The sequence below is a fragment of the Pan troglodytes genome, chromosome 14 (genome assembly GCF_028858775.2).
Source record: "Pan troglodytes isolate AG18354 chromosome 14, NHGRI_mPanTro3-v2.0_pri, whole genome shotgun sequence".
Classification (NCBI taxonomy): Eukaryota; Metazoa; Chordata; class Mammalia; order Primates; family Hominidae; genus Pan; species Pan troglodytes.
In genome coordinates this window covers 31,778,447-31,805,239 of record NC_072412.2, presented here as the reverse complement: position 1 = coordinate 31,805,239, position 26,793 = coordinate 31,778,447, and the positions used below count along the sequence as shown (strand labels likewise).

Below are 26,793 nucleotides of genomic sequence, written 5' to 3'. Positions count from 1 at the left end.
GGTGCACAGTACCACACAAGGCTAATTTCCTTTTTTTTTTTTTTTTTTTTTTTTTTTTTTTAAAGTAGAGACAACGCCTTGCTATGTTGCCCAAGCTGTTCTCAAACTCATGAACTCAAGTAATCGTCCTGCCTTGGCCTCCCAAAGTGCTGGGATTACAGGCCTGAGCCACTGCGCCTGGCCTGTATTTTCTTCATAACAATGTATATCACACCTTCCATTAAATAAATGAGGATTATATATTATAAACTCATGTTTATACTAGGTATTGTGTTTTAAATAATGGCCATGGTCTTCAATATGGATTTTCAAAAGTGAAAAGGAATTGCCCCCAAAATTATAATGAAAGAAACAGAACTAATGATGACATGATATAAAAAAAAATTATACACTGTATTAATCTACTTCTTAACCTCAAGACCAGAAAGTTTTTCAAAAATAAGTTCAAAAAAAAAATATTAAGTTTAGCAAAAGATTACTGTAGCTAATGTCAAAGAATCCAAGGAAATCATCTAAATACCTTAACTCCTATTTTAGTTAGAAAGATAAATCAAAAGTATCGGTCAATCTTGGAGTTATTTAAATCAGTACTTGCCTTTAGTTTATCAGGGGATGTGTAAGGAGCTTCAGGAGCATAAATCCTGAAAATATCAGCAAGGCAGCAGGCTACCAGTAAGCGAACATCTTTATCAGGATGCTTGAGAAAAAAATCTGAAGCAAGATGTAAAGCTAGGTTTAAATAAAGCTCCTTTTCTTCTTCAGAGTCCTGGTCCATATCCATAAAAGTTTTCACAACCATCTATACAAAAATAAAAAATCAAATAATGAAATGCTCCATGTAAAACTACAGTCATGTGAAATAAAGGTCATGTTAATTGCTAAGGTTAACTTCAAATGAATATACTTTCATTTTTCTGCGGAAAGTCTCTATTTGAGAGAACACAATTCTCCTAAAACTACAAAGTAAACTTCTATTTAAAAGACTTACTAAAACATTTTTTCATTTACCCAAAATATCTGCTAACCAGATTTTTAAAGATTAAATTGCCCTTATGTAGTAGTCATTATTGGAAGAATTCCAATAGAATATTTGTGGAAACTTCTGGTCTCATTTGTACAACTGGACTAAAAGGAGTATGTCCTTAAGAATACCATCTTTTTTAAAAATAATATTTCTAATCCTTTCATGAGAAGAAAAAGTATATGCCTAAAGAAAACCCTAAGATGACAATTTAATTTTCCATTTAAGTCATTAAACCACTCCAGTCACATGGTTTTATTTAAGAAAGGATGTCAAAGATGCATCCCTCAACACTGAAAAGCTACTATGAAGTATCTACCACGGCATCCAACAAAATATTTCTTGTGTGGCAGTAAAAGAGAATATGATGTGGATAATTCATTAATTCAGTTGCACAAGTGAGTTAAGACAAAGGAAGCTAAAAGAAATGGTTCTTTTTTCAAAAATATTTCTATAAAAGGTGAATAGAAAATAGAATGGTATACCATGAATTCTCAGAAGAGCTTTCTCTGATTTCAATATTAGTAATTACAATGATGATCTCAGTCTGCACTATTCCTACTTTAGATGAAACCAAATTGCCTAATTTGACAGGAACTGACATTTAAATACAACTCCAATGGAAAGGTGACCATCCAGCATCCACTAGGTGGTGCTGCAAATACTAGGCAACAAGTGGGGCTGGCCACAAAGTATCAATGTTAAATGTCTTGGTCCTTTATGCTGCAACGATTTCCACTTGCCATCCAGCTAGACTTCTGAGTAACAAATGGCTCCATTTCTACTGAATTCTCAGAGCAGCTGTGGAAAACACTGCTCCTCACAGAGCAGCCTCTCAGTTCTATTATGCCAGATACCAGAACCAACAGTAGACTAATCCTTGCAACCTGGCACTACATTTAGATTAAGGGTATGATGTCTGGGTCTTTTAGCTTTTTTATTTTATTACTTTAAAGATTTAGGCTTTGATTGCCTATATGTTTAGGAAAAACCACAAAGGGTAAAAAAGAACTGCATGCATGTAACTATTTATTTCTGTAGATCTCTTAACAAAAGATAAGAGATTAAGCATATTTTGAATAAAATGTTACAGGAAAAAAAATTTTATAAACAGTATCACCTTACACGTTAACAAATTGTTATAATGTATAAAACTTACATGGGTATTTGTACATATCATCCTACATAATTTTTTCATATTTTTCTAAGAAGGAGGATGCTAAAAATGGAACTATAAATTAGGAAAATAAATGAGAAAAAAGTATAACTGGATTACTGCTAGACATAAATGTCTACAAAATAATGAAAGCATATTACAAACATTAAATATGAGTACTGAGGCAATCATTCCACCAACAATAACCACAAAGTTTGTTCAAGGTCCAGAAAATGGGAATTCCTCACTACTGTCTACAACTCAAATGCTGTTATAAAACTCATTAATAACTCATGAGTCCTCCAAATTAGGAAAGAAATCTGAGAAAATAACATCTCTAAAAGACACCAATGCTAATCAGTTTTAAGTGTAGGCTCTGAGTTCAAGATTAGTTTCTCAACAAACAACAGGAATGCTCACTTAGTATAAACAAATATAAGGTAATAAATGTATTAGTTTCTCTAAAAATGCAATAGGTCAAGAGAAGGTAAATACATAGAAAATGAAACATGTCATATATAGAAAGGATTCATAGCTTGACTATTCTTAATAAAATACACACCAGTTCCCAACTAGATAAAATATCCACCTATTAGTAAATTTAATCTGCTCAAAGATGATTTTCCTTTGAATAAACATCTGATATCTGACATTCTGATACTTTAAGTATAAACATATACATGTACAATATTAAGACTTTATGTGAAATTTATGATAGTATTAGCATCTTTTTCTCTTTATAAAAATTCTATACACCATGTAGCAATAAAGAAGAGTATTTGTTTTTAAGCCCCTGGATCTTCAATGATTAATTTGGGAACATTTTTCAGCCCTGACATCCAGATAAATAATAATAATTCAAGCAACATAAATATCTAGATAGATACAACCTCGATCGGAAATGCTCAAAAATAAAGACCATCTAAACTAACTAATAGACCAGCTTAACATTCTCCTTGAACACTATGCTTCTTTATCCATTTTAACAATTACAGAGATCATCACCACCCTAAAGGAAAAGGTGAAAATATTATTCAAACACATATGAAGAGGCCCTAGCCTCATCCATAGAAGTTCACCAGCAATCTTGATTCATTACTACATGTCAGAAGCAGAGGGAGAAGCTTAAAGTGAAGCCCTTTGACCTACTTTGAAAATAACTTACAAGAAAGTAGTACACAGCCTAATTACTCAGTATAAAGACTTAAAACTCCCTTAAAGTGGTTGTCTTTAGAAACTATATAGAAGAAAGGAGAAAACTTTGTATAGACAATAAGGAATATGAGTATTGTAGACTTGTTCTTTATACCCAAGTATAGGAGATCCTAGAAAATCTAAGCTTCACCTAATTGCTGTCCCTTTAATCATAGCCAAATAATCCCCACTGTACCTTATATACTCTACTCCCTTAGATCTTTTCTATGCCATTTGCTGCTTTGCTTTGCTTTTTTAAGTTACCCTAACAAGATACATTATAGCCCCATGTGATTTCCACAGGGGACCTCTGCCCTACACAGATGTCCAAAAGAATAGAATTTTACTCACCTTTAATCGTCTCACCATCTCCTCTTTAGATATTTTATCTGATATTTCCTTGACCCCAGGCGGATATGTAATTTTTCCATCATTGGTCCTAGTCTTTGAATGAGCCATGACAGAAATATTTCTACCCCTGAAACAAGAAAACTATTAGATGCAAACCAAAAAATAGATATAAACATTCTTAACAAACATAAATGGTAACCTTCCCCACCAACCAAAATTTGTAACTACCTCCTAATTTACAGTAATTTACTTTACCATTTAATGAAAATCACTCTATTGAACATTTCCCAAAATTATTTTTAGAAAAACAAAACTTATTTTTACTTTCATTTCCTCAGTGGCAAGCTTTGTTATTTGTCCTAATCCTCCAACTAAAAATAATAATAATAATAGTAAGCTAGAGAAAAAGAATAAAAAATAAATACTTTTTAAAAGCACCACAAAGTACTCAAACTAAAACCTAAGAGAAAATAGGAATCCAGGGAAGTAAGTGGGAACACTGGGACATTATAGCTACTTATACTCTGAAAGCATTTTTCATTTCTGACAAATGTGGGATTCAGTTTTGATGGTCTTATAGGGCAAGGGGAACAGAAGTAAATCTGAACATATCAAGGCAGACAGTCAAATAGGAAACTCTCCTGACATTAATGTAGGCCACCACCCTACCCAAAGAAGATATACCTGCAAAGGAGAGGGTAAACTAGAAATGAACACCTCTTTTCCCCAGCCCCACCCCCTAGAGGGAACCGCTGAGAAGGCTGCCTTGGTGCTAAACAGAGAAAGGCAACACGAATACAGGGAAGGAACAGGTAATTAGTTTTGGCCATGGGCCTGCACACTTGCTGGGGTTGACATGACCTAAGTGGCCCAGAGAATCTCAAAACATGAACTCACAGACCCCTGGTTAATAACAGCCCCAAGCACCTAACATAAGTAAATCCAAGTCCTGCCTAGAGAAGGGTGCCTTCATCCTAAGTATCAAAGAATCCCCACTATGATGTTTCTAGAACAATGAGCAAGTATCAAGTCAAAAATAACCAAGCAACTATGAGGGAGAACCAGCAGAAATACCACACAACAAAAATAGACACAATTTTTGTGTCTATCAAAGACTGTAAAACTACTATAATCTTAAAGAAATAAAAGACAATTCCAAAAATATCTACAGGAAACAAAAAAAATTATAAAGACTAAACTAGAAGATTTTTTTAAATAAAACTTCTAAAAATGAAAAAATACAATTACTGAAATTGAAAATTCAACAGGTCAATGTATTCGCAGATACGAAAAACCATTAAAGGCCAGGTGGGATTGCTCACGCCTGTAATCCCAGCACTTCTGGGAGGCCAAGGCAGGCCTTTTGAGCTTAAACTTCGAGCTCCAAAGTTTAAGAACAGCCTGGGCAACATACCAAAATCCCATCTCTACAAAAAATACAAAAATCAGCCAGGTGTGGTGGCACACCCCTGTAGTCCCAGATACTCGGGAGGCTGCAGCAGGGGAGCTGCTTGAACCCAGGAGGTAGAGGTTGCAGTGAGCTGAGATTGCGCCACTGCATTCCACCTGTCTCAAAAAAGAAAGAATGAAGTGAAAGAAAGGTCATAAGAAATTATCCGGAGTGCAACACAGTGAAACATACAACTGAAATACATAAGGATAGAAAGGCCTAAATGTAGCCTACAATTCATGGAAGTTATAGAGGGAGAAGAATGAGAGATTCACTCATGGGATTCATGAGAGTACCAGAAGGACTAGATTGAAGCAGAGGCCAAATACCTACAGAGGATATCATAAAATACCAACCTACAAATTCAATAAGCCAAACAGGATTAAATTTAAAATAATAATAATTCCAGAAAACAAACAAAATTTAGAGCACACACAGTACCTGAAAGGAATAGCATTTAAACTAACAGGTGACTTCTCAACAGCAACAACATAAGCCAGAAGACAGCAAAATGTTATCTTCAAAGCGGAGAAAGAATATAACTGCAAATCTAAAAGTTTACAACCAAGGAGTATAATTTTTAAGTGCAGAGTAAAATAAGGGCAAATTAGCCAAATGAAAACTAAGAGGTGTAAGTATTTATATATAAAGTACCTACAACATTGCTTAGCACATACTAAGTACTATATGTGTATGTAATATACACAATCAGGTTAAAAGAAAAGATTTTTAAATTTCAACATAAACACCTTAAAAGACAATGAAAAAAGTGGATACATGCTGAAAGTAAAAGGATGGAAAATTATGTCATGCAAACACTAAAACCAGTTAAGCTAAATATCAAGTTAAAAAAAAAAAAAGATAAATAGGCCCCAGATTCACTCTGTGGTATTTACTCAATAGAAACGTAGTTTGTCCACCGTAAGACATATAAAAAAATGTTCACAGCAATACCATTCAGTTGCCAAAACAGAAAACACAAATGACCATCAACACTAGAATGAATAGCAATTTGTAGTATAGTCACACAACGGGGGCAAAAAAAAAAAAAAAGCCATGAGAGAATAAATCATTGCCTCACACAATAATATGGATTAACATTACAAACATCCAGATGGGCATGATGGTTCACATCTGTAATCCCAGCATCTGGGAAGGCTAAGGGAGGTGGATCACTCGAGCCCAGGAGTTCAAGACCAGCCTGGGCAATACAGTGAGACCTCATCTCTACAAAAAATAAAAATAAATTAGCCAAGCATAGTGGTGTGCACCTGTGGTCCCAGCTACCCGGGAAGCTGAGGTGGAAGTCCTGCTTAAGCCCAGGAAGTCAAAGCCACAGCAAGCCATGATCACACCACTGCACTCAAGCCTGAATGACAGAGCGGACCTTGTCTCAACACACACCACACACCACACACCCACACACCCACACACCCACACACACACCCACACACACACATCAAAGTGAAAGAAGCCAGACACAAAACACTACATAAGAGTATGATTACATTTATAAGCTCGAAAACAGAGAAACCTAATCTATGACAGTAAAAGTCAGGACAGTGATGTTTTGGGAGACAAATGTTAACGGAAAAAGGGGTGAAAAGATACTTCTAAGGTGCTAGTTACACAAGTATTTTCACTTTCTGTGAAGTCATACAGAGCTAAAGACATAAGTTTTGCACTTTCCTGAATGTATGTTATACTTCAACAAAAAGCTTAACAAAACAGATAACAAGAAAAGCTCCAGACATTTAAATTTTTTAAAGCACTTCTTAATAATCAATGAATCAAAAGAAAACAAGCGTAGGATCAACAAAGTCAAAAATCACAGGTCAATCTTATAAATTTGATAATATAACATTTGAAAATGTAGATAAAGCTGAGAAACTACATCTTATTACCAAAACTAACTCAAGAAAGAAAAAAAATGATTAAGAAACAAAATCAATCATTAACAGATCTTTCCACAAGGAAAAATATCCAAGTCTAGATGGCTTTACTAGTGAGTCCTGTCAAATAAAGGAAGAAATATTTCCCATGTCATACAAATAGTTCCAAGAAATGAAAAACAAGGGAATCCTTCCCAACTAGTTTTAAGCAACTAATTAGCATAACTCTGACAACAAAACCCAATGAGAACTATCAGAGGCCAGGCACAATGGCTCCTGTCTGTGATCCCAGCACTTTGGAAGGCTGAGGCAGTAAGACTGCTTAAAGCCAGGAGTTCAAGACCAGCCAGGGCAACAAAGCAAGATCTTGCCCCTACAAAAAAATTAAAATGAATAAAAAATTAGCCAAGTTGAGGTGACAAGATCACTTGAGGCCAGGAGTTCAAGGATGCAGTGAGCTATGATTGTGCCACTGCACTCCAGCCTAGGCAACACAGTGAGAGTCTGTATCTGAAAAAGGAAAAGAAAAAAGAAAAGAACAATCAGAGAAAATAAATCACAGACAAATCTTAATCTAAATGCAAAACTCCTAAACAAAACATTAGGAAACCAAATGCAGCAACATATTCATAAGTGTTTATCCCGGGAAGGCAAGGTTAAATTCATCACATCAACAGGCTTAAAAAGAAAATCATATTTAAATTATATACTAAACAGATTTTTTCAAATCTCAATAAATTAAGAAAAATTTGGTAAATTCAACAACTCATGACTGTAAAACAAAAACGGAACAAGAAACAAGTTTAGTAAACTAAGAATTGGGTGAAAGTTTCCTTTATCTGAGATAAGTAGGATGCTATAAACATCCTACAGCATAAATAATGTTTACTGACAATCCATTAAAAGCTTTGTGTTCAGGAACTACAGGAACATACCTACTATCATCACTTTTTTTTTAATTTGACACTGCAATAAAGATGCTAATCAACAAAGGAGGGAAAGAAAAAGAAATAAAGGGTATAAGGATTTAAAATGAACCAGTCGTTATTCACAGATATGTTTACATATATAAAAACTTTAAAAGGATTTACAGATAAAACATGTGAATTATTAAGACTGAGTTTAGCAAGGATGAAAAGTAAAAAACATCAATATAGAGATGTTCCTCAATTTACAATAAGGTTACGTCCCAATAAACCCATTGTAAATTTAAAATATAATTAAGCCAAAAGTGCATTTCTATCATATGTCAAGAAACATACCAAATGTGTATTGCCTTCACACCATCATAAAGTCAAAAAATTGTCCTAAGTCAAACCACCATAAGTCAGGGACATCCATAACAAGCATAAGTCACCAACAGGTAACAAGAGGTAACACAAATACTTAATGGTAAAAGACTAAATGCTTCCCCTTTAAGATCAGAAACAAAGAAAGGATGTCTACTCTCAGCACTTTTATTCAATATAATGCTAGAAGCCCTAGGCAGCACACAAAGAAACGGAAAATAAAAAGCATACATATTGGAAAAGAAACTGTCCCTACATCCAGACAACATGATTATCTACACAGAAGATGCCAAAGGAATCTACAAAAAATAAACTACTAGTTCATCAAGGTTCCAGGATACAAGATTAACATCCAAAAATCTGTGTTCCTCCTGTACATAGTCATACATCACTTAATGATGGGATACATTCTAATAAATACGTTGTTGGGGAATTTTTTTGTTGTGCAAACATCATACAGTGTGCTTACACAAACCTAAATGGAACAGACTACTACATACCTAGGCTATATGGTATAGCCTATTGCTTCTAGGCTACAAACCTGTACAGTATGTTACTGTACTGAATACTGTACACAACCGTAACACAATGGTAAGTATCTGTGTATCTAAATGTATCTAAACATAGAAAAGGTACAGTACAAACACAGTATCATAAGCTTATGGAACCACCATCATATATGCAGCCCATCACTGACAGAAAAGTTGTGTGGTACGCAACTGTATATGAAAAAAAGTGGTAGCGATAACAGGAAAAAACAGAGAGAATACAATAAAAAGTTCTGAAGACACTTTCATATCTATGTTTTTTAAAAAGGACACTGTACCTATATTTCACACCATATACAAAATGAATTCGAGGTACAGTAACAAATATAAAGGCAAAGTGTTAAAAGCTTTTAGAATATGATAAAAGAGAATAGCTGCATGACTTCAGGTTAGGAAAAACACTAGCAAGAACCAAGTTCATAGTTACATTCCTTCAACCAAAGAAGATACTCAGCCAATGCCTAGGACAAAGCACTCCAGGGAAAGATTGATAAATGTGATAGGCTTCTCTTCCACTGAGTCTGGAGTGGAAGAAAGTCTCTCTGCCTTATTTCAGAGACAAAAGCTGTTCATGATTCATAAAAACAAATACATGAATATGGCCACAGACCACAGCTATACAATGTAGACTGAGTGACCTTGTAAAATATACTCATCCATGTAACCAAAAATTTATCAAGCGCCTCATATGCAGAACACAACAGCAGAAACTACAGAGCAAAACACGTAAAATGGGTCTCAAAATCCATGAAGAGAAACAGACATTCCCCTAAATAAGTGAATCACAGTTGATTCTGAAATTATCCTAACAGAAATAAACAACAAGCTTGGAAAAAATAAGACTGAAAGAAAAACCACTTCTGTAAGTGGACAGGGGTAAAGTGGTAATAATACAGAGAATAAAAAGACAGAAAAAAACATTCTGAATAAATCTCAGAGAGCAAATTTCAGTTACTGGACCAGAAGTATGACTGAAGGAAAAGGTGGAAGGAAGTAAAGGGAGCTAAGACGGAAAAAATAAAGAGACAACAAAGAGGGAGGTTACTCAATTTGCACTTGAGTCTTATCAACAGCATTGTAAGGAGAGGTTTGAAACACCTCTGTGAATATACACAGGTTGTTTTTCCTATGAGTAAAACATATTGGCCCTTGTCTACTAAGCAAACTCTATAGACCTTAAAGTCTCATTTTAACTTTTTCTGACCTCAACCAGGCAGAGCTAGGCTCCTCCCCTACAGCTAGTCACACTTTGAACCTACTACAATTAGCATTTATCACATTGTATCTATTGTACTTATTGCTATCTTTGTCTCTCCCACTAGACTGTAAGCTCCTTAAGAAAAGTAGCATATAACAATTATGCTAGCATCTATCTGCTAGCATCTATCGCATATAATAGCTACTATCAGTAGTAGGCACTCAGGAAATAATGAATGAATGAACGACCAGAACTATTCGAAGAAATTATGGTTACAGCAAAAAGTAGAGCTAGACACAGGAGAAATTAAAACAAGTTAGAAAACTACTGCAAAATTCCAAGAAAGAAGTAATGAGGAACTGACTGTAGGCAATGACTACAAAACAAGAAAACTGATTCAACGACTTATGAATGATTATACCAGAGAAGCAGAACATGATTATAAGATTCGAAACCCCCCCTAGAAGGCCATTTATTTAAATATTTATTGAGAATTTGTTTGGTGCAATACACTAAGTACTAGGAATACAATGATGAGCAAATGTACAAGAAAGAGCTCTGCCCTCGTTGTAATGGAGATGGGGGAAAACCCAGAGAGAGAGATTAAGTCTTGGGAAAAATAAAGTTTGCTCTAGAAGGCAACTGTAGATTATACATCTAAAGTTCTAGAAAAAAAGTGTAAAATGAGAAAATATTTTTAGAACAATTTATTGTTCATGCTTTATGGGTTTACAAGATGAGTAAAGAAAATGAGTAGGGTGAGCTGAGATACCAACACTAAACCTTAATGAAATACCTATAGTGATTGGGGTGGTGGGAGCCCACAGGGGAGATAAAGAAGGAAAACAGAAGAAAGTCAAGAAAATGGCTTTAGAAAAATGAGAGTAATTGTTACAAAAATCTACGGAAAAAATGTTTGAAGATGAAGGGGTGATATATAGTGGTATTACAAAAACCTAGGCAAAAATGTTTGAAGATGGAGGGGTGATATATAGTGATGATCACCCTCAGTGAAAACATACAAAATGACCTCAGCAAATACTCCCTTGAACTTGACAGGATATTTGAGAAAAAAGTGTCCAGAAAATGATGGGAATGAATACCAAATTACGAGATAAGAAAAAGGTGAAAAGAAAAAAGAGGAAGCAGAAAAGGAGCAACACAGAAGAAGAGGGTATCATTAAGTCAATGAAAAACAGGTATTGATACAGAGCTGCTCCTTAAACAGAATGTCAAATAAATGATTTGACATATAATAGTTCCTTTCATCTTTGGGGAATCTCAACCATTCACTATTAAGGTAGAGCAAACAAAAAATGAAAAATAACTGCACTTAGAAAATAGTCATATAAAACTGGCCTATATCAGACTCTATTTTATAAACTATAGTATATTACAGAAAAATGTGATTTTTTTTTTTTTTTTTTTTTTTTTTGAGACGGAGTCTCACTCTGTCACCCAGGCTGGAGTACAGTGGCGTGATCTCGGCTCACTGCAAGCTCCGCCTCCCGGGTTCACGCCATTCTCCTGCCTCAGCCTCCCGAGTAGCTGGGACTACAGGAGCTCGCCACCACGCCTGGCTAATTTTTTGTATTTTTTTAGTAGAGATGGGGTTTCACTGTGTTAGCCAGGATGGTCTCGATCTCCTGACCTCATGATCTGCCTGCCTCGGCCTCCCAAAGTGCTGGGATTACAGGCGTGAGCCACCACGCCTGGCCAACAATGTGCTGATTTATCAGTTTCTCCATTTAAAAAATATAAACTTTAAATTTACCACCAATTTATAGTAAAACTATAACCTAGAATTTCCCTTCTTTCAAAGGGTTATTTGAAACAAGCATTTTCAGAAAACAATTCAGTTCAAAAATTATCATATGCATATTATTATATTTACATTTTTATGTTCAGCATGAACAGTAAGCATAAGAAAATATTCTAATACTAGGCCATGCACAGTGGCTCACGCCTGTAATCCCAGCACTTTGGGAGCCCAAAGTGGGCAGATCACCTGAGGTCAGGAGTTTGAGACCAGCCAGGACAACATGGCGAAACCCCATCTCTACTAAATATACAAATATTAGCTGGGCATGGTGGCGCATGCCTGCAGTCTCAACTACTCGGGAGGCTGAGGCCAGAGAATCACTTGAACCTGGGAGGTGGAGGTTGCAGTGAGCTGAGATCGTGCCATTGCACTCCAGCATGGGTGAGACAGCGAGATTTCATCTCAAAAAGAAAAAAGAAAAGAAAATATTCTAACACTAAAGATTTTTTTTAAAGTTCAAATAAAATGATCATTAATTAAATATATGAGAATCTTTTAATCACACTGAGTACAAGAAAAATCAATGAAATGGTCATTCTTTAATATTATCAGACATAAATAAATGTTCATAGATGTAACTAAACAAGAGACTGTAGTAAAAAATATGTAAGATATTTTCACTGAATAGAAAAGGAAAACAAAGTACTGACTAAAGAGCAAGAGCAATCATAACAATAAGCAATCCTATTTTTTAGTTGATTTAGGCATCCAAATCAACAAATAAAGACTGGCATCTGCCAGTTTCATGGTGATTTTTCTTAAAAATTCACAGTCACAGAAATCAAATCAAACCACTACTAGAATCCATACTGGGCCACGTTAATTTAAAGCTGTTTTTCCTTCTGGGATTTCACTCCAGGTTTGAGGTGGAATTCAAAGGAAAACATAAGATTTTGTAAAGAGTCTGATATAACTACAGAAGGCAGTCTTCGCCACAACTGCTACCTCTTGCAACCAGCAGATGGTGCCCTCCATAAAGACAACTCTTCAGTACACAATAATTAAACAGTGTAAGAAGTTTAGCTTATTCTTGTTGAGGGACAACCAAAAATCTAATGGGAGTTTTTCCTACGAGAAAAAAGGCTAAGTAAATTATGCTATTCTCCCCTAAGCATACAACTTGAAAGCCCTGTTTACATATTTTCCAACTGTTTAAACAAAAAGCTGCCTTTTTCAACATAAAATTTTTTGACTAATCTACCATGCAGCTTGAATTAATCTTTATTAATTCAAAATCAGTGTATTTATGTTATTCCTTATTTGTTCTGGTAAAACAGTGACGGTGAATACTTTAGGAAGTTCTTTTAGAAACTGGACCCTTTCTTTGAATACATATTTTTGTTAATGTTTATTTGTAAAAGGGCAAACATGGTCACTTGCCTACATCATTTTTTAAGGACCATCAATGTTATGGAAGATACTAAAGTTTAACTGGCTCAAACAGAAAAGGAGCCCCAGGCCCTGGAATATCTCGACCTGCATCAGTTTCTAACCGCACAGAAAGTGTTCTGTTGAATCTCTTTAAAGTAATTCTTGTATATTAATAGTGATAATATCTCTCATTTATTGAGTGATTAGTATTTCTCTGGTCAGTAGTCAACTTGATATCCCATTGTGGGGGGTGGGGGGAGTGGATAAAATTACGAATTTTTCTATTCACGTCAAATCTCCAACACACATTCTTGTACAACGCCACCCCCGCCCCACGCCCCCATGTAGACTGCTGCTGCTTCATTGAGAAAACAGAAGCGCCATCAAACGGAAACCCTCAGCCTCTTATTACCCAATTTACATGCCTATGTACATTTGCACCCATTCCCTCCCTTCCCTCCTTCCCCATTCCTTCCTTCCCTCCCTCTTCCCTAATACCAGAAAGGAAATAGCCCTCCTCACATCAAAACACTAACCCCTTCATAAGCACACAAAATCCCATCCTCTACTCAAAGACTTTTACTTGATTAGTTATCTCCTCTTTCCCCCGTATCAGCATCCTCTGTGTCTACTAGATACTTTCTCTCAGCATTCAAATATATTCTGTTATTGGATGGATGGAAGGCATTCAGGCAGGAAGCGAAAGAAAATACAACATACCTGCTTAGACTACAAATACCTCCCCTGCCTCAGGTATTGTCCTCTCTCCCAAATTACCTTCACAGACAAGCTTCTCAAAGAGTAATCTATACTATCTACTTTCAATTCCCATTCACTATTCATATTAATCCAACCTGGCTTCCAAAGAGTTCCCCACCCGCACACTCCACCTCATCAGCAAAATGCTTTTGCCGCAGTCACTAGCAGATTGCAAAAAATGACAACAAATTTTTCCATTCCTTGTATCTACACCCTTACAATGTGACTTTGCTGCTCCTCCCATCAAGAAATAAAAGTGTTTTTTCAGACCTAGAATCTGAGATGGCGTTATGACTCTTTTAGGCAATGGGACATTGAGAAGTTTAGTAAATGTTTGTGCTCTGGGTTAGCTTACCTACTGCTCTTGGAATTCTGCTATGGAGATGTCGGCAAGTCCAAGCTCTCCCAATGGAAAATTAGAACGTATATGCACAGAGGCACATTGTCCCAGCCATGGTCATCATGAACAAGCCAGCCCTAACCAAATCACCAGGTGACCACAGAGGCATATCTGTAGATGCATAAGCAACCCCAGCTAAAATCAGCTAAGCCTGGTCCGGATCAGTAGAACCACCCAGATAAGCCAAACCCAAATTGCCAATATACACAATTAGGAACAGTTGTTTTCAGTAAGTCAGTCTTCGGGTGATTTGTTATGCAGTAAAAGCTAACTAAAAGTCATCAGTTGACCTCTATGTTGCCAAATCAAGTGAACACTTTTCTAATCCTTATTTTATTCATCTCAGCAGTATGATACACAGTTGACCGCAGCCTCCTCCTTGAAACATTATTTTCCTTTTGTTTCTTCTAGTAACACATTGCCTTTTCCTGATTTTTTCCTACCTTACTGGTAATTCCTGTCTCCTTTGTTGACTTCTCTTCTACTCAACCTCCAAATATCAGTTAACTCATCAGAGCTCAATTCTCTTTTTACTGTTTACGTTCTTCTCCCAAGGCTTTTGCCCTAAGCTTTCTTTTAATACATACTCCATAAAGATCTCTCTTTTCAACTCCAGTCCGCACATACAATTGTCTACTTAACATTTCCACTTGGGTATTCTCAAAGATACCGCGAACTCAAGATACTCAAAACTAAACAAAAGGTCTCCCAATTTTTTTCTCCCTCCAAAAAAATCCTCATTCTTCATTCCTCTCCCTCTTCAGTGTGTGTTGCCTTCATGTACCCATTTCTTCCTCACAGTTCTCTGGGAATGAAGCTTGGCAATTCCCTTTCAATATTTACAATCAACAATCAAGTCCTATAAATGCTACCTTGCAAAATGTAAATGAAATCAACCCTTATTTAGCCATTACTTCACCACACATAAATCTACGCCACATCCAACTCATTCTTCAGAGAGCAACCAGAATGATCTTAATAAGCTAATCTCTTCATATCACTGCCTTACTTAGAATTCTTAAGTAGGTTCTCACTGCCCTTCGAATAAGTTCCAAAAATACTAATCTGACCATTTGCTCATTACACTCCAGTCACATCTCTATTCCTTGAAGACACTAAACCAAGATCCTTCTGTCTCAGGGTGTGCTATTCCTTCTGCTTCAATAAACTTTTTCTCTTCTCTAGCCCTCATGCCTGGTTAACACTGCTCTTTCAAGTCTCACCTGTCAATCAGGGAAGCTGTCCCAAATCTACTCAGTCTAAATAAAATCTCGACTGCACGCTCTCACACCACCCCTGCACTTTTGCTTCAAAGAATTTATCATAAATGTAAATACAAATTCTCTAATGTGTTTCCCCTTCTGAACTGTAAACTATATGAGAAAAGTTTAGGGATCCTAATTTGTTCACTGCTACATACCTAATGCATAACACAATGCAGGTTAAAAAGCAAAAGCTGAATAAATGTTCTTACTAAGATGAACTATATAATTATGCCCATTTATAAACAAGAAAACTGAGGTTCAAAGAGGTTAAATAACTATGCTAAAGTTATCAACAACTGAACTTAAATTGAGCCATATCTGATTCCAAAGCCTATGCCCTTAACCTAATGGTTTTCCATCTCTGGTGCACTGCTGAATCCTCTAATAATCAGACCCAAACACTTCCATATGAAAAAAGCTCCATGAGGAAATTTACATGCCAAGTTTAGTAACAAATGCCTTAACACTACAATATAGTGCTAATTCTGCCTACTATCTCTGTAAGCATTTCTGATACTTTATATACGTAAGCATGACAGCTTTAATTTTTTAAAAACAGATCATGGTTTTCAAAGCTCTTTCATGCACACATTTTCCTTCAAAATTCTATAAAAGTAGGAATCATCCCTATGTTACAGATGAAGAAAATGAAGTTCAGAAAGCTGACGAACTCGCATACAGTCACCCTGTAGTAAGTGGCAGAGCAATGACAAGAGGTCAAGTTTTCTCGTTTTTACTTCAGGCTCTTTAGGGAATGCTGAATTGGAAATTAAGAATCAGAATACTAGGCCGGGAGCGGTGGCTCACGCCTGTAATCCCAGCACTTTGGGAGGCCGAGGGAGGCAGATCACAAGGTCAGGAGATCGAGACCATCATGGCTAACACGGTGAAACCCCGTCTCTACTAAAAATACAAAAAAATTAGCCAGGCGTGGTGGCGGGCACTTGTAGTCCCAGCTACTCGGGAGGCTGAGGCAGGAGAATGGCGTGAACCGAGGAGGCGGAGCTTGCAGTGAGCCGAGATAGCGCCACTGCACTTCCAGCCTGGGCGACAGAGCAAGACTCTGCCTCAAAAAAAAAAAAAAAAAAAGTCAGAATACTAAAAAATCGGAGCAAACTGAACAAAAACGTTAGCCCAACCAGAAACTCAAGGCACAAAGATATTTTAGCTTAAGTAGGCGACTACAATGGCACTGATTAAAAAGGCCAGGCCAGGCACAGTGGCTCACGCCTGTAATCCCAGCACTTTGGGAGGTTGAGGCGGCCAGATCACGAGGTCAAGAGATCAAGACCATCCTGGCCAACATGGTGAAACCCCATCTCTAGTAAAAATACAAAAATTAGCTGGGCGTGGTGGTACGCACCTGTAATCCCAGCTACCTCGGAGGCTGAGGCAGGAGAATCACTTGAACCCGGGAGGCAGAGGTTGCAGTGAGCCAAGATCACGCCACTGCACTCCAGCCTGGCACCAGAGCAAGACTCCGTCTTTAAAAAAAAAAAAAAAAAAAAAAAAGGCCAGGCATAGTGGCTCACACCTGTAATCCCAGCACTTTGGGAGGCCAAGGCAGGAGGGTCACTTGAGGGCAGGAATTCTAGACCAGCCTGGGCAATACAGTGAGAACCCCCCATCTCCACAAAAAAAAAAAAAAAAAAAAAAAACGTAATTGGCTGGACATGGTAGTGCATGCCTGTAGTCCTAGCTTCTCAGGAGGCTGAGGCAGGAGGATGGCTTGAGCCCAGGAGTTCAAGGCTATCATCAAGTTACTGCACTCCAGCCTAGGTGACAGAGTAAGGCCCTGCCTCTTTAAAAAAAAAAAAAAAAAAAAAAAAAGGCAGTAAGAAATATTGCTGAGGTTGTGAAAAAACTGGACCCCTCATATTTTATGGGAATGTAAAATGCTGCAGCCATTTTCGAAAAACGTTTCACAGTATCTTAAAAGGTTAAATGTTGGCTGGGCACGGTGGCTCATGCCTGTAATCCCAGCACTCTGGGAGGCCGAGGCGGGTGGATCACAAGGTCAGGAGTTAGAGACCAGTCTGACCAAGATAGTGAAACTCCATCTCTACTAAAAATACTAAAATTAGCCAGGCGCAGTGGCAGGCGCTGTAATCCCCGCTACTCGGGAGGCTGAGGCAGGAGAATTGCTTGAACCCTGGAGGTGGAGGTTGCAGTAAGCTGAGATCGCACCATTGCACTCTAGCCTGGGTGACAGAGTAAGACACTGTTCTCAAAAAAAAAAAAAAAAAGTTAAATGTAAACTTACAATATGACCTAGCAATTCCCCTTCTAGGTGTCCATCCAAGAGAAAACCTATATCCACACAAAGACTTTTACCAGAATATTCATGGCAGTATTATTCATAATGCCCCAAAAGAACAAACAATCCAAATGTCTATTAACTGGTGAATGGATAAACAAAATGATACTAATTGGAATAAAAAGGAAAAAAGTACTGAAACAAAAGTGAATCAACTAGATTCTGTGCATGTACATATACATGTGCACATATTGGTGAAGGTGTTATAAAAGAAATCGGGACCAGTTAATCTAAGGCTTTAAGTCTCTGATAAGGAGTCTGGTCATTATCACATAAGGCAGTTGTCATTTTTTTTCTTTCTTTTCTAAGAAATTTAAAGAGAAATGAGATTTGTATTTTAGAGAATTTCCAAAGACAAAGACATACCAGCTAGAACACAGGAAGACTGCAGGAATCTATGAGGGACTGCAAGAGGCTCACTGAAGCAGTAACAGGAAGCTCTGAACAACTGGAAGATAACATAAGAGTATTTGAAGAGAGGATATAACAGAAAACAGGAGAGAAGTATAGTTTAGTAGGAGAAAAGAGATTGAGACAGAAGTAAAATCCAGGAGGTATTGCATAACATTACAATGTAGCTCTCTAAGATGACAATAAAATGGGCATAAAAGTACCACCCATATTGATATGTAGGGACCCAATGTACCATACTGTATACAGGACAAATGAGAGTACAACTGTTAATTCTACCTCATTAAAAGTAACACAGTATCCATAAAGATAAACAAATAATCAACAAATCTGCTTACAAAGTTATATATCTTGTAAATAAAATATTAATAATGAGTAAACTGGGGGAGGGGTTGTAAGAAAAATTAGGATGTCAAGTCCACCAAAAAGTTTAATTTGATAAGTTTCTCAATAAATTTCCCTATAATGGGGAAAACTTAACAAAATCATTATAGTACATAAACACTTGATATATTCCTGAAAGACATTAGTTTTGAGGGACTGCATACGGATTAATATTACTAAATCTAATCTAAATCTAGTCTCACTGATTACATCTACCTTATATGCTTCCTGGCTAAAATCAACAACTTTGTTTTGTGACAGTGTTGTCCAAACACGGATAGCTGGTTTTGTTTTCGTTTTCTTAAATAGTTTTATTAAGATAGAATTCACATATCAAATAATTCATCTTTTAGAGTGTACAATTCAATAGTTTTAGATCTAATACTTTTTTTGTGTAAAATATATGTAACATAAAATCTACCATTTATAAATGTACAATTAAGTGACATTATTAATTATATTTACAATATTGTGCAACCACTACCATTTCCAAAACTTTTTCATCACCCAAAACAGAAAGAAACTTGTAACCATTAAGCAATAACATCCCATGCCCTCTTTTCCCCAGCCCCTGGTAACTTCTACTGTCTGTCTCTATAAATTTGCCTATCCCTAAGTGCCTCATGTAAGTAGAATCACAGTATTTGTCCTTTTCTGTCAAATTTCACTGAGTGTATTTTCAGGTTCATCCTGTTACAGCACTTATCAGAGCTTAAATTCTTTTGAGTAGCTGGGACCACAGGCGTGCGCCACCACGCCTGGCTAATTTTTGTATTTTAGTAGAGACGGGGTTTCACCATGTTGGGCAGGATGGTCTCGATCTCCTGACCTCAAGATCCGCCCGCCTCAGCCTCCCAAAGTGCTGGGATTGCAGATGTGAGCCACCACGCCTGGCCCAGAGCTTCAATTATTTGTATGACTGAATATTATATGTGTATACCACATTTTGTTTATCCATTCTTCTGCTGGTGGACACTTGGTTTCCATTCTTGGCTACTGTGAACAGTGCTGCAATAAACACTGCTGTACAAATACCCATTTGAGTCCCTGTTCAAATCTTTTCAGCATACAGCTAGCAGTGGAATTGCTAAGTTTATGGTAACTTTATGATTAGCTTTTGAAGAACCACCAAACTGTTTCTCACAGCAGCAGCTAGCTACATCAGCAAATGAGGGCTCCAATTTTTCCACATCCTCTTCAACAGTTATTTTCTGGTTTTGTTTTTTTTATAGCCATCCTAGTAGGTATGCAGTGTAACCTCATTATGTTTTTGATTTTCATTTTCCTAATGATTAATGGTGTTGAGTATCTTATGTGCTTACAGGTCATTTGTGTATCTTTGGAAAAATGTCTATTCAAGATCATTGCTCACTTTTAAATTAGGTTGTCTTTTTGTCATTGACCTGTAGTTCTTTATATATTCCGGACATTAAATCCTTCTTAAAGATATGACTTGCAAATATTTTCTTCTGTAGGTTGTGTTTTCATTTTCTTATGTCCTTTGATGCAGAAAAGTTTTTAATTTTTATAAAGTCCAATATATATTTTTTATTGTTTGTGCTAATAAATTCAGGTTCATAAAATTCTACCCCCATATTTTCTTCTAAAAGTATACAGGCTTAAATCTTATATTTACATCATTGATCATTTTGAGCTCATTTTTATCTACTATGTGAAGGAGAGGTCCAACTTAATTCTTTTGCATGTGGAAATCCAGTTGTCCCAGTGTCATCTGTTGAAGATATTCTTTCCCTCTTTGTTTTTAATAAGGATATCCTGGTTCCTCCTCTAGAAATTTTGATTCAGGAGGTGTGGGGAGAAGCTTCAGATTCTGCCGTTTTTAAGGAGTGTCTCAGACAATTCCTATGGTCAGACAAGTTTAGAAAACAGTTTAGAACACAACTTCAGGTGCTCAATTCGTGTTGTAAAGAAGCCAAAGAACTTTTTTTTCCCTTAAATCCTGGCTTTGCCTTCAGATACATATTCCTGGCCTATACTATATCCAACTGACAACTTAGGTAAGAACTCCTAATTTTCACAAAAAACTGTCAACTTTACTGCACCTTTGATCTCTAAAACATTGGGCTCTGCCAAAACAATACAATCAAACTTGCCACAATACAGACTCAGATCATTCATTCTTTCAACAACAAATATTTATTGAGCACCTATTATATCCCAGGTACTGTTGACTGGGGAATATAACTGTAGGAGAAAGCCAAAGATTATTGTTCTCGTGGCATAGCTTATATTAAAGTTGAAGGAAAACAGACAACAAATGTCAATGTATGTGTTAGATAATGTGAAATGTTAAGAAAAATAGGGGCCGAGCGCCACGGCTCACGCCTGTAATCCTAACACTTTGGGAGGTCAAGACAGGTGGACTGCTTGAGCCCAGGAGTTTGAGACCAGCCTGGGCAACACGGTGAAACGCCACCACTACAAAAAATACAAAAAAATTAGTCCCAACTAATTGGGAGGCTGAGGTGAGAGGATCACCTAAGCCTAGGGATGTCGAGGCTACAGTGAGCCACGATCCCACCACTGCACCCCAGCCCAAGCAACAGAGTGAGACCCCATCTCAAAAAGAAAAAAAGAATCAATAGAGATGGCCAGGTGTGGTGGCTCATGCCTGTAATCCCAACACTTTGGAAGGCCAAGGCAGGTGGATCACTTGAGACAGGAGTTCGAGACCAGCCTGGCCAACATGGTGAAACCCTGTCTCCACCAAAAAAAGAAAAAACACAAAAATTATCCGGCCATGGTGATGCATGCCTGTAATCTCAGCTACTCGGGAGGCTGAGGCAGGAGAATGACTTGAATCCGGGAGGCGGAGGTTACAGTGAGCCGAGATGGCACCACTGCACTCCAGCCTGGACAGAAGTGAGACTCCGTCTGAAAAAAAAAAAAAAGTAAGGAAGAGAACTGTTTTAGCTTGCAAAGACTGGAAAGGACTCTATGACAAGGTGACATTTGAGTGGAAACCTGAAAAAGAATGATGATAAACCATGCAAATACCTGAGGGAAGAATACTCAAGACAGAGTGAGGCTCAGAGATTTTAACCTTGCACTATCTACTACCCAACTACTATCAAAGAAGACCAGAGAACAATTATATTTCTGAAGGATTTTTTAAAGAAATCCCATTCATCACTTCCTCTAGATCAGGGCTTCTCAACGTCAGCACTCTCACGTTTTTTGCCAAAAATTCTTTACTGCAAGTGGAGGTCAGGGTGCACCTGTGCATTGTACAATGTTCAGCAGCATCCCTGGGCTCTGCTCACTAGACATGAGGAGGGCATGCACACCATCACCATCCCCAGTTGTGACAACCAAAAATGTCTCCAGACATTGCCAAGTGTCCCCTGCAGGGCAAAATCACCCCACACTGAGAACTACTGCTCTAGGTCTGTTCTTACACTCAGATTCCACATAGGAAACCCATAAATGGTCTTCAGGAGGTCTATGAACCATCTATAGTCATCTAAAAGAGTATACAGAGTTTGCATGCATGTGATAATGTACATTCTTCTGGGGAGATGGAGCAGAGCTTGTGGTGTATTCTCTAACATCTATCGTCAAAAAAGAAAGTTAAGGAACACTGCTTCTAATATCTCAAGGATGTTGAAGAACAACACCTGGAAACTCCAAATTTGAGCTATACTTGTCTTGGCCCCTACATTCACTTTCAGTTAGTTGAATGCAATTGGGTATCTTCTTTCTTTTCTTTTTGGCTTTCATTAAGTAACCCATTAAAAGCCTATAAACTAGTCACTGAATTTGCTGAAAGATGTTTTTGGAAAATCATCAACTCTGATTTTATTATCATCCATATTTTTTAACAAATGAAGAAAACTGGGACAAGAGAAATTCGCTGATTTTGCCCAAGATCAGAAAGTTCCCAAATGGCAGAATTAGAACTACATCATACCTGCTTACATGGTTATATGGCTGGAAATGGCCACAGAGGCACACTCAACTTCTTGGTTTATTTCAAAAATAAACTATAAAAGCCCTGTAAGCAAGGTACAAAACCAATAAATCAAAGGGCATAAGATGAGTAAGAAATATCAACCATAAGATAAACATTGTCTAAGAGCTATTGAGGAGAAGTGAAGCTTTATGTGACATCTGCATCCCCGCTGAAACCTAATGGGTCAGTGAGTAATGTAATGGATAACTCTAACAAGGATAAACACAGAAGTGAGTTTTAACCACCCCTTTTTATCCCTCAATGCAAGCCAAAGTACAATTCAAAGTACTTAAAGTATGATTCAGTAGAAAACATTCTACAAGAATTGTAGCCAACACAAGGTATCCAATGTAGCCAACACTCGGTATCCAAATATACAAGAAATGCAGCCAACACAAGGTATCCAAAAAGCCAGTGATCTCAATGTCTGGTTTGACCTAGAAAAAAAGGAAAAGGTTAAAAAAAAAAAAAATCGAACAACTCGGAGCAATGATTCTTCAAACTTATTTTAATCATGAAACAAACTCTTCTAACCAAAACATTATAACAATGTGCAATATATCAAATAGGTTAAAAGAGAGCTGCTCTGGCTGAATTGAGTGATGGGTATTCCAATATCCCCAACTTCTCTTGTCAAGAAAGTTCACAGAGAAAAATTTGAAAACCGGTGATCTGTCAGATGTTATTGGAAATGTGAATTATTACAGCCTTTCTGAAAAGATTTGTGTTAATATCTATTAAATTTTAATGACACATTCCCTTCAACCCAGCAATACTTCTCTTCCAATTCTCACAGGAATAAAAATGTCAATATAAATGTACTAGAATATTTATCTTAGCACTGTTTAAAACAAGTGGAAAAAAAAATCTGACATCGAAAAGGGAACAACAGCTACATGAAGTGTGGTAAATCTTTACCATGGAATATTATGCAGTCATTACAAAGAAAAAATATAACAGTGTTAGCCAATAATACTAATGTACTAACGAGTGGGAAAGGCATTATACTCAAGTGTGTATGTGTGTGCACACGTGTGGGTTTAATAGTATTTTTGGTAAAATAAACACTACTATAACATACACCAAAAAAGTACCTATTGGGCAATAAAAAACACCAAAAAAAAATCTACATAATTAAATTAATGGGAAGTATAGAGCATAATTTTTTTTTTTTTTCCTGAGATGGGAGTCTCTCTGTGTCGCCCAGACTGGAGTGCAGTGGCACGATCTCGGCTCACTCCAACCTCCACCTCCCAGGTTCAAGCAATTCTCCTTCCTCAGTCTCCCAAGTAGCTGGAATTACAGGCACCTGCCACCACATCCGGCTTGTATTTTTTGTAGAGACGGGGTTTCACCTTGGCCAGGGTGGTCTCGAACTCCTGACCTCAAGTGATCCACCCACCATAGCCTCCCAAAGTGCTAAGATTACAGGCGTGAGTCACCACACCTAGCCCAAAATTATCTGTATTATTATTGCAAGTATGTAAAAATGGAATATAGAAATGATTTGAGCTTGGGATGGAAGAAAGGACATCTCTTGTAGATATGTTATTTCAAAGTATTTGTAATAAAGTATTTTTTAAAAGCAATCCTTAAAGAAAGAAAACTAATAATCTATAGGTATTATGGATTGCCTATCCTTCAAGGCTGTTCTCTATTAACATTTTTTTCCCTTAAAACTGAACTTTAAATAAAGATTGGGCAACAGATCTATTCTAGATTATATACTCTGGCAGGAGCCAAGAGAGTAAATATTCTGAAATGTCAAAAGTGCTTCTGCTTTTAACAAGAATACAATCATACAGTATCACCCTCTTTCCTCCTCCTTCTCCCCACTAACTTCTCTTTCTCTCCCTTCTTACTTTCTCCTCCACCTCCCACTGTAAGATCTCAAACGGTATGCAAGAATTCAATTAGATGACCCAACTCTCATCTCTATCCTCATCCCACCTTCCAGATCTAAAACTCTCAATTCTATTATCTTACTATATCATGTACTTGCAGTTTTTGGCAATCCTTAATACTTATCACTCCAACAATATTAAATATAATCTGTTCTTTACAGATTCATTAATGCAATTACTAATTTTCAAATTAATTTTTCTCTTTTTTCCTTCATTTTCCCAGGAAAACAAATCACAATGGAAAGAACTGCAATACAGAAAATGGTTCTGCTAGAAAAAAGATATTTCTTTTCAACCCCCTTGCAAACATAAAAAAATTTAAAAACTTTCTTCCTAAAAAAGAGTAAAAAAAACCCAGGAAATGAACTACATATTTTTTAAGTACCATTCAGAAATAAATTATAAAGTATATACTGTCTTGTGAGATGCAAATAACTCAACAGAGCAGCTTTGTACAAATATCTATAGCTAATTCTACAAAGTTGACTCCATTTTCTCTTCCATAAAATGTAGATAGCATCCATCTGCTTAATTACTGTACAGACTGTAAAGCACTGCACCTGCAGTTACCAAACTGTAAAACAAGACATCTCAGAGTCCCCTAGATATCACAGCAAATTCACAGGCACTGAGGGATATTTTAAGTTCTCAAGGAAAATACAGCTATTCTCAAGATCTGTCAGACACCAGGTAAGCTTACCAGCTCAAGGTAGTTCCACTTGAAAATGAGATCATTGTTCTACCTTCTTTTTGAAGGTAATATATCTTTGAGAAGCTAGGTTTTGGGACAGCTGATGTGATAAAAAAAAAGTACTAGATAGAAATCAATGGAAAACAGGAAACAAAGGTGGCAGTGTTCAATCTGATTCCAAGACTTAAGAACTTTGCATATGCCCAACAGGCACACACATCAGACCAGTAAGCATATGTCACTATTTAAGCATAAAAAGGGAATGTTTTTATTTGACTGAACATATAATTCTTGAACCATAAATACTTATTAGGCTACTTGTATCTAACTAAAACAGAACTGTTATGTATTCTATTTTGGCTCCATGAAAAAATGATGAGACACTAAGGACACCATGAACAGAACATTTGGGAATGTCTCACTGTACATTTATAAGAGATTCTCATAGATGTAAGTTGCACAATTGTACAACATCTTTACTCTTTCTTCACTGCAGACAAGGCAAAGAAAATTAAAAAAAACAGCAAGACTGAAAACATGTCAAAAATGAGTAGGATGGTGACAGGAGGCTCATCATCACATTTTGTTCTAGAAAAGCAGGAGGCAAAACTAAAGACTGACTACAATAATTAAAGAAGAAAAAATTCCCAAATGTTGCCTATTTAATGGTTTATTTAAAGACAAGGTCGAATTCAGCCTTAAAACCTTGATTATCTAACAATGGTTTTCCAATACACTTTAGCAGATGAGCCCTCTTTTCAAGCCAAATCTCCCCTAAATTCTAGTTACAAAATACAGAAAAAGCAAAGTTCTGTTTGTAGTTGAGGAGGAACATAGGACCATGGTCTGGCTTATCTCCCTCCATACCTGTAACTGCATTCACAGGGGCCTCTAGCACTTCAACAACTCAGTAGGGAAGGGATTATGGTGCCCCAGACCTTCAATTAGAGCAGCTCAGCTTTACAAAGCATCTCACTTGAATACTGGGCTGGGGCTGGGTGCAGTGGACCACGCCTATAATCCCAGCACTTTGGGAGGCCAAGGCAGACAGATCACTCGGGGTCAGGAGTTCAAGACCAGACTGGCCAACATGGCAAAACCCCATTCCTACTAAAAACACAAAAATTAGCCAGGCGTTGGTAGTGCGTGCCTGTGATCCCAGCTACTCTGGAGGCTGAGGCACAAGAATCGCTTGAATCCAGGAGGCAGAGGCTGCAGTGAGCCAAGATCTTCCCCACTGCAATCCAGCCTGGGCAACAAAGCGAGACCCTGTCTCAAAAAAAAAAAAAAAAAAAAAAAAAAGAAAAAGAATACTGGTCTGGGCTGCTTCACAGACTAAAAGCTAGGACAATGCATTTCAAACTTTTTTTTTTAATTGCAACACAACCCAGTATATA

The 26,793-nt window shown here is 37.0% G+C and overlaps 1 protein-coding gene across 14 annotated transcripts in view; it reads right to left on the bottom strand.

Moving 5' to 3' along the window:
- The window catches only part of PDS5B (PDS5 cohesin associated factor B), a 189,252-nt gene that overhangs the window by 122,931 nt on the left and 39,528 nt on the right, over window positions 1–26,793 (bottom strand). For 12 of the 14 annotated variants that reach the window (XR_010150640.1, XM_016925149.4, XM_016925151.4 and 9 more), the window contains exons 2-3: window positions 3,723–3,849; window positions 596–799 (exon numbers count right to left, since the gene is read on the bottom strand). Coding sequence is in view for 13 of the 14 variants with exons in the window: in XM_016925149.4 (XP_016780638.2) it covers window positions 596–799; window positions 3,723–3,849 (331 nt within the window). In the remaining variant the exon portion in view is untranslated. Of the gene's footprint in view, window positions 1–595; window positions 800–3,722; window positions 3,850–18,399; window positions 18,482–26,793 lie in introns of all 14 variants that reach the window. The other 2 variants (XM_054664881.2, XM_063792465.1) reach the window with 1 other exon arrangement.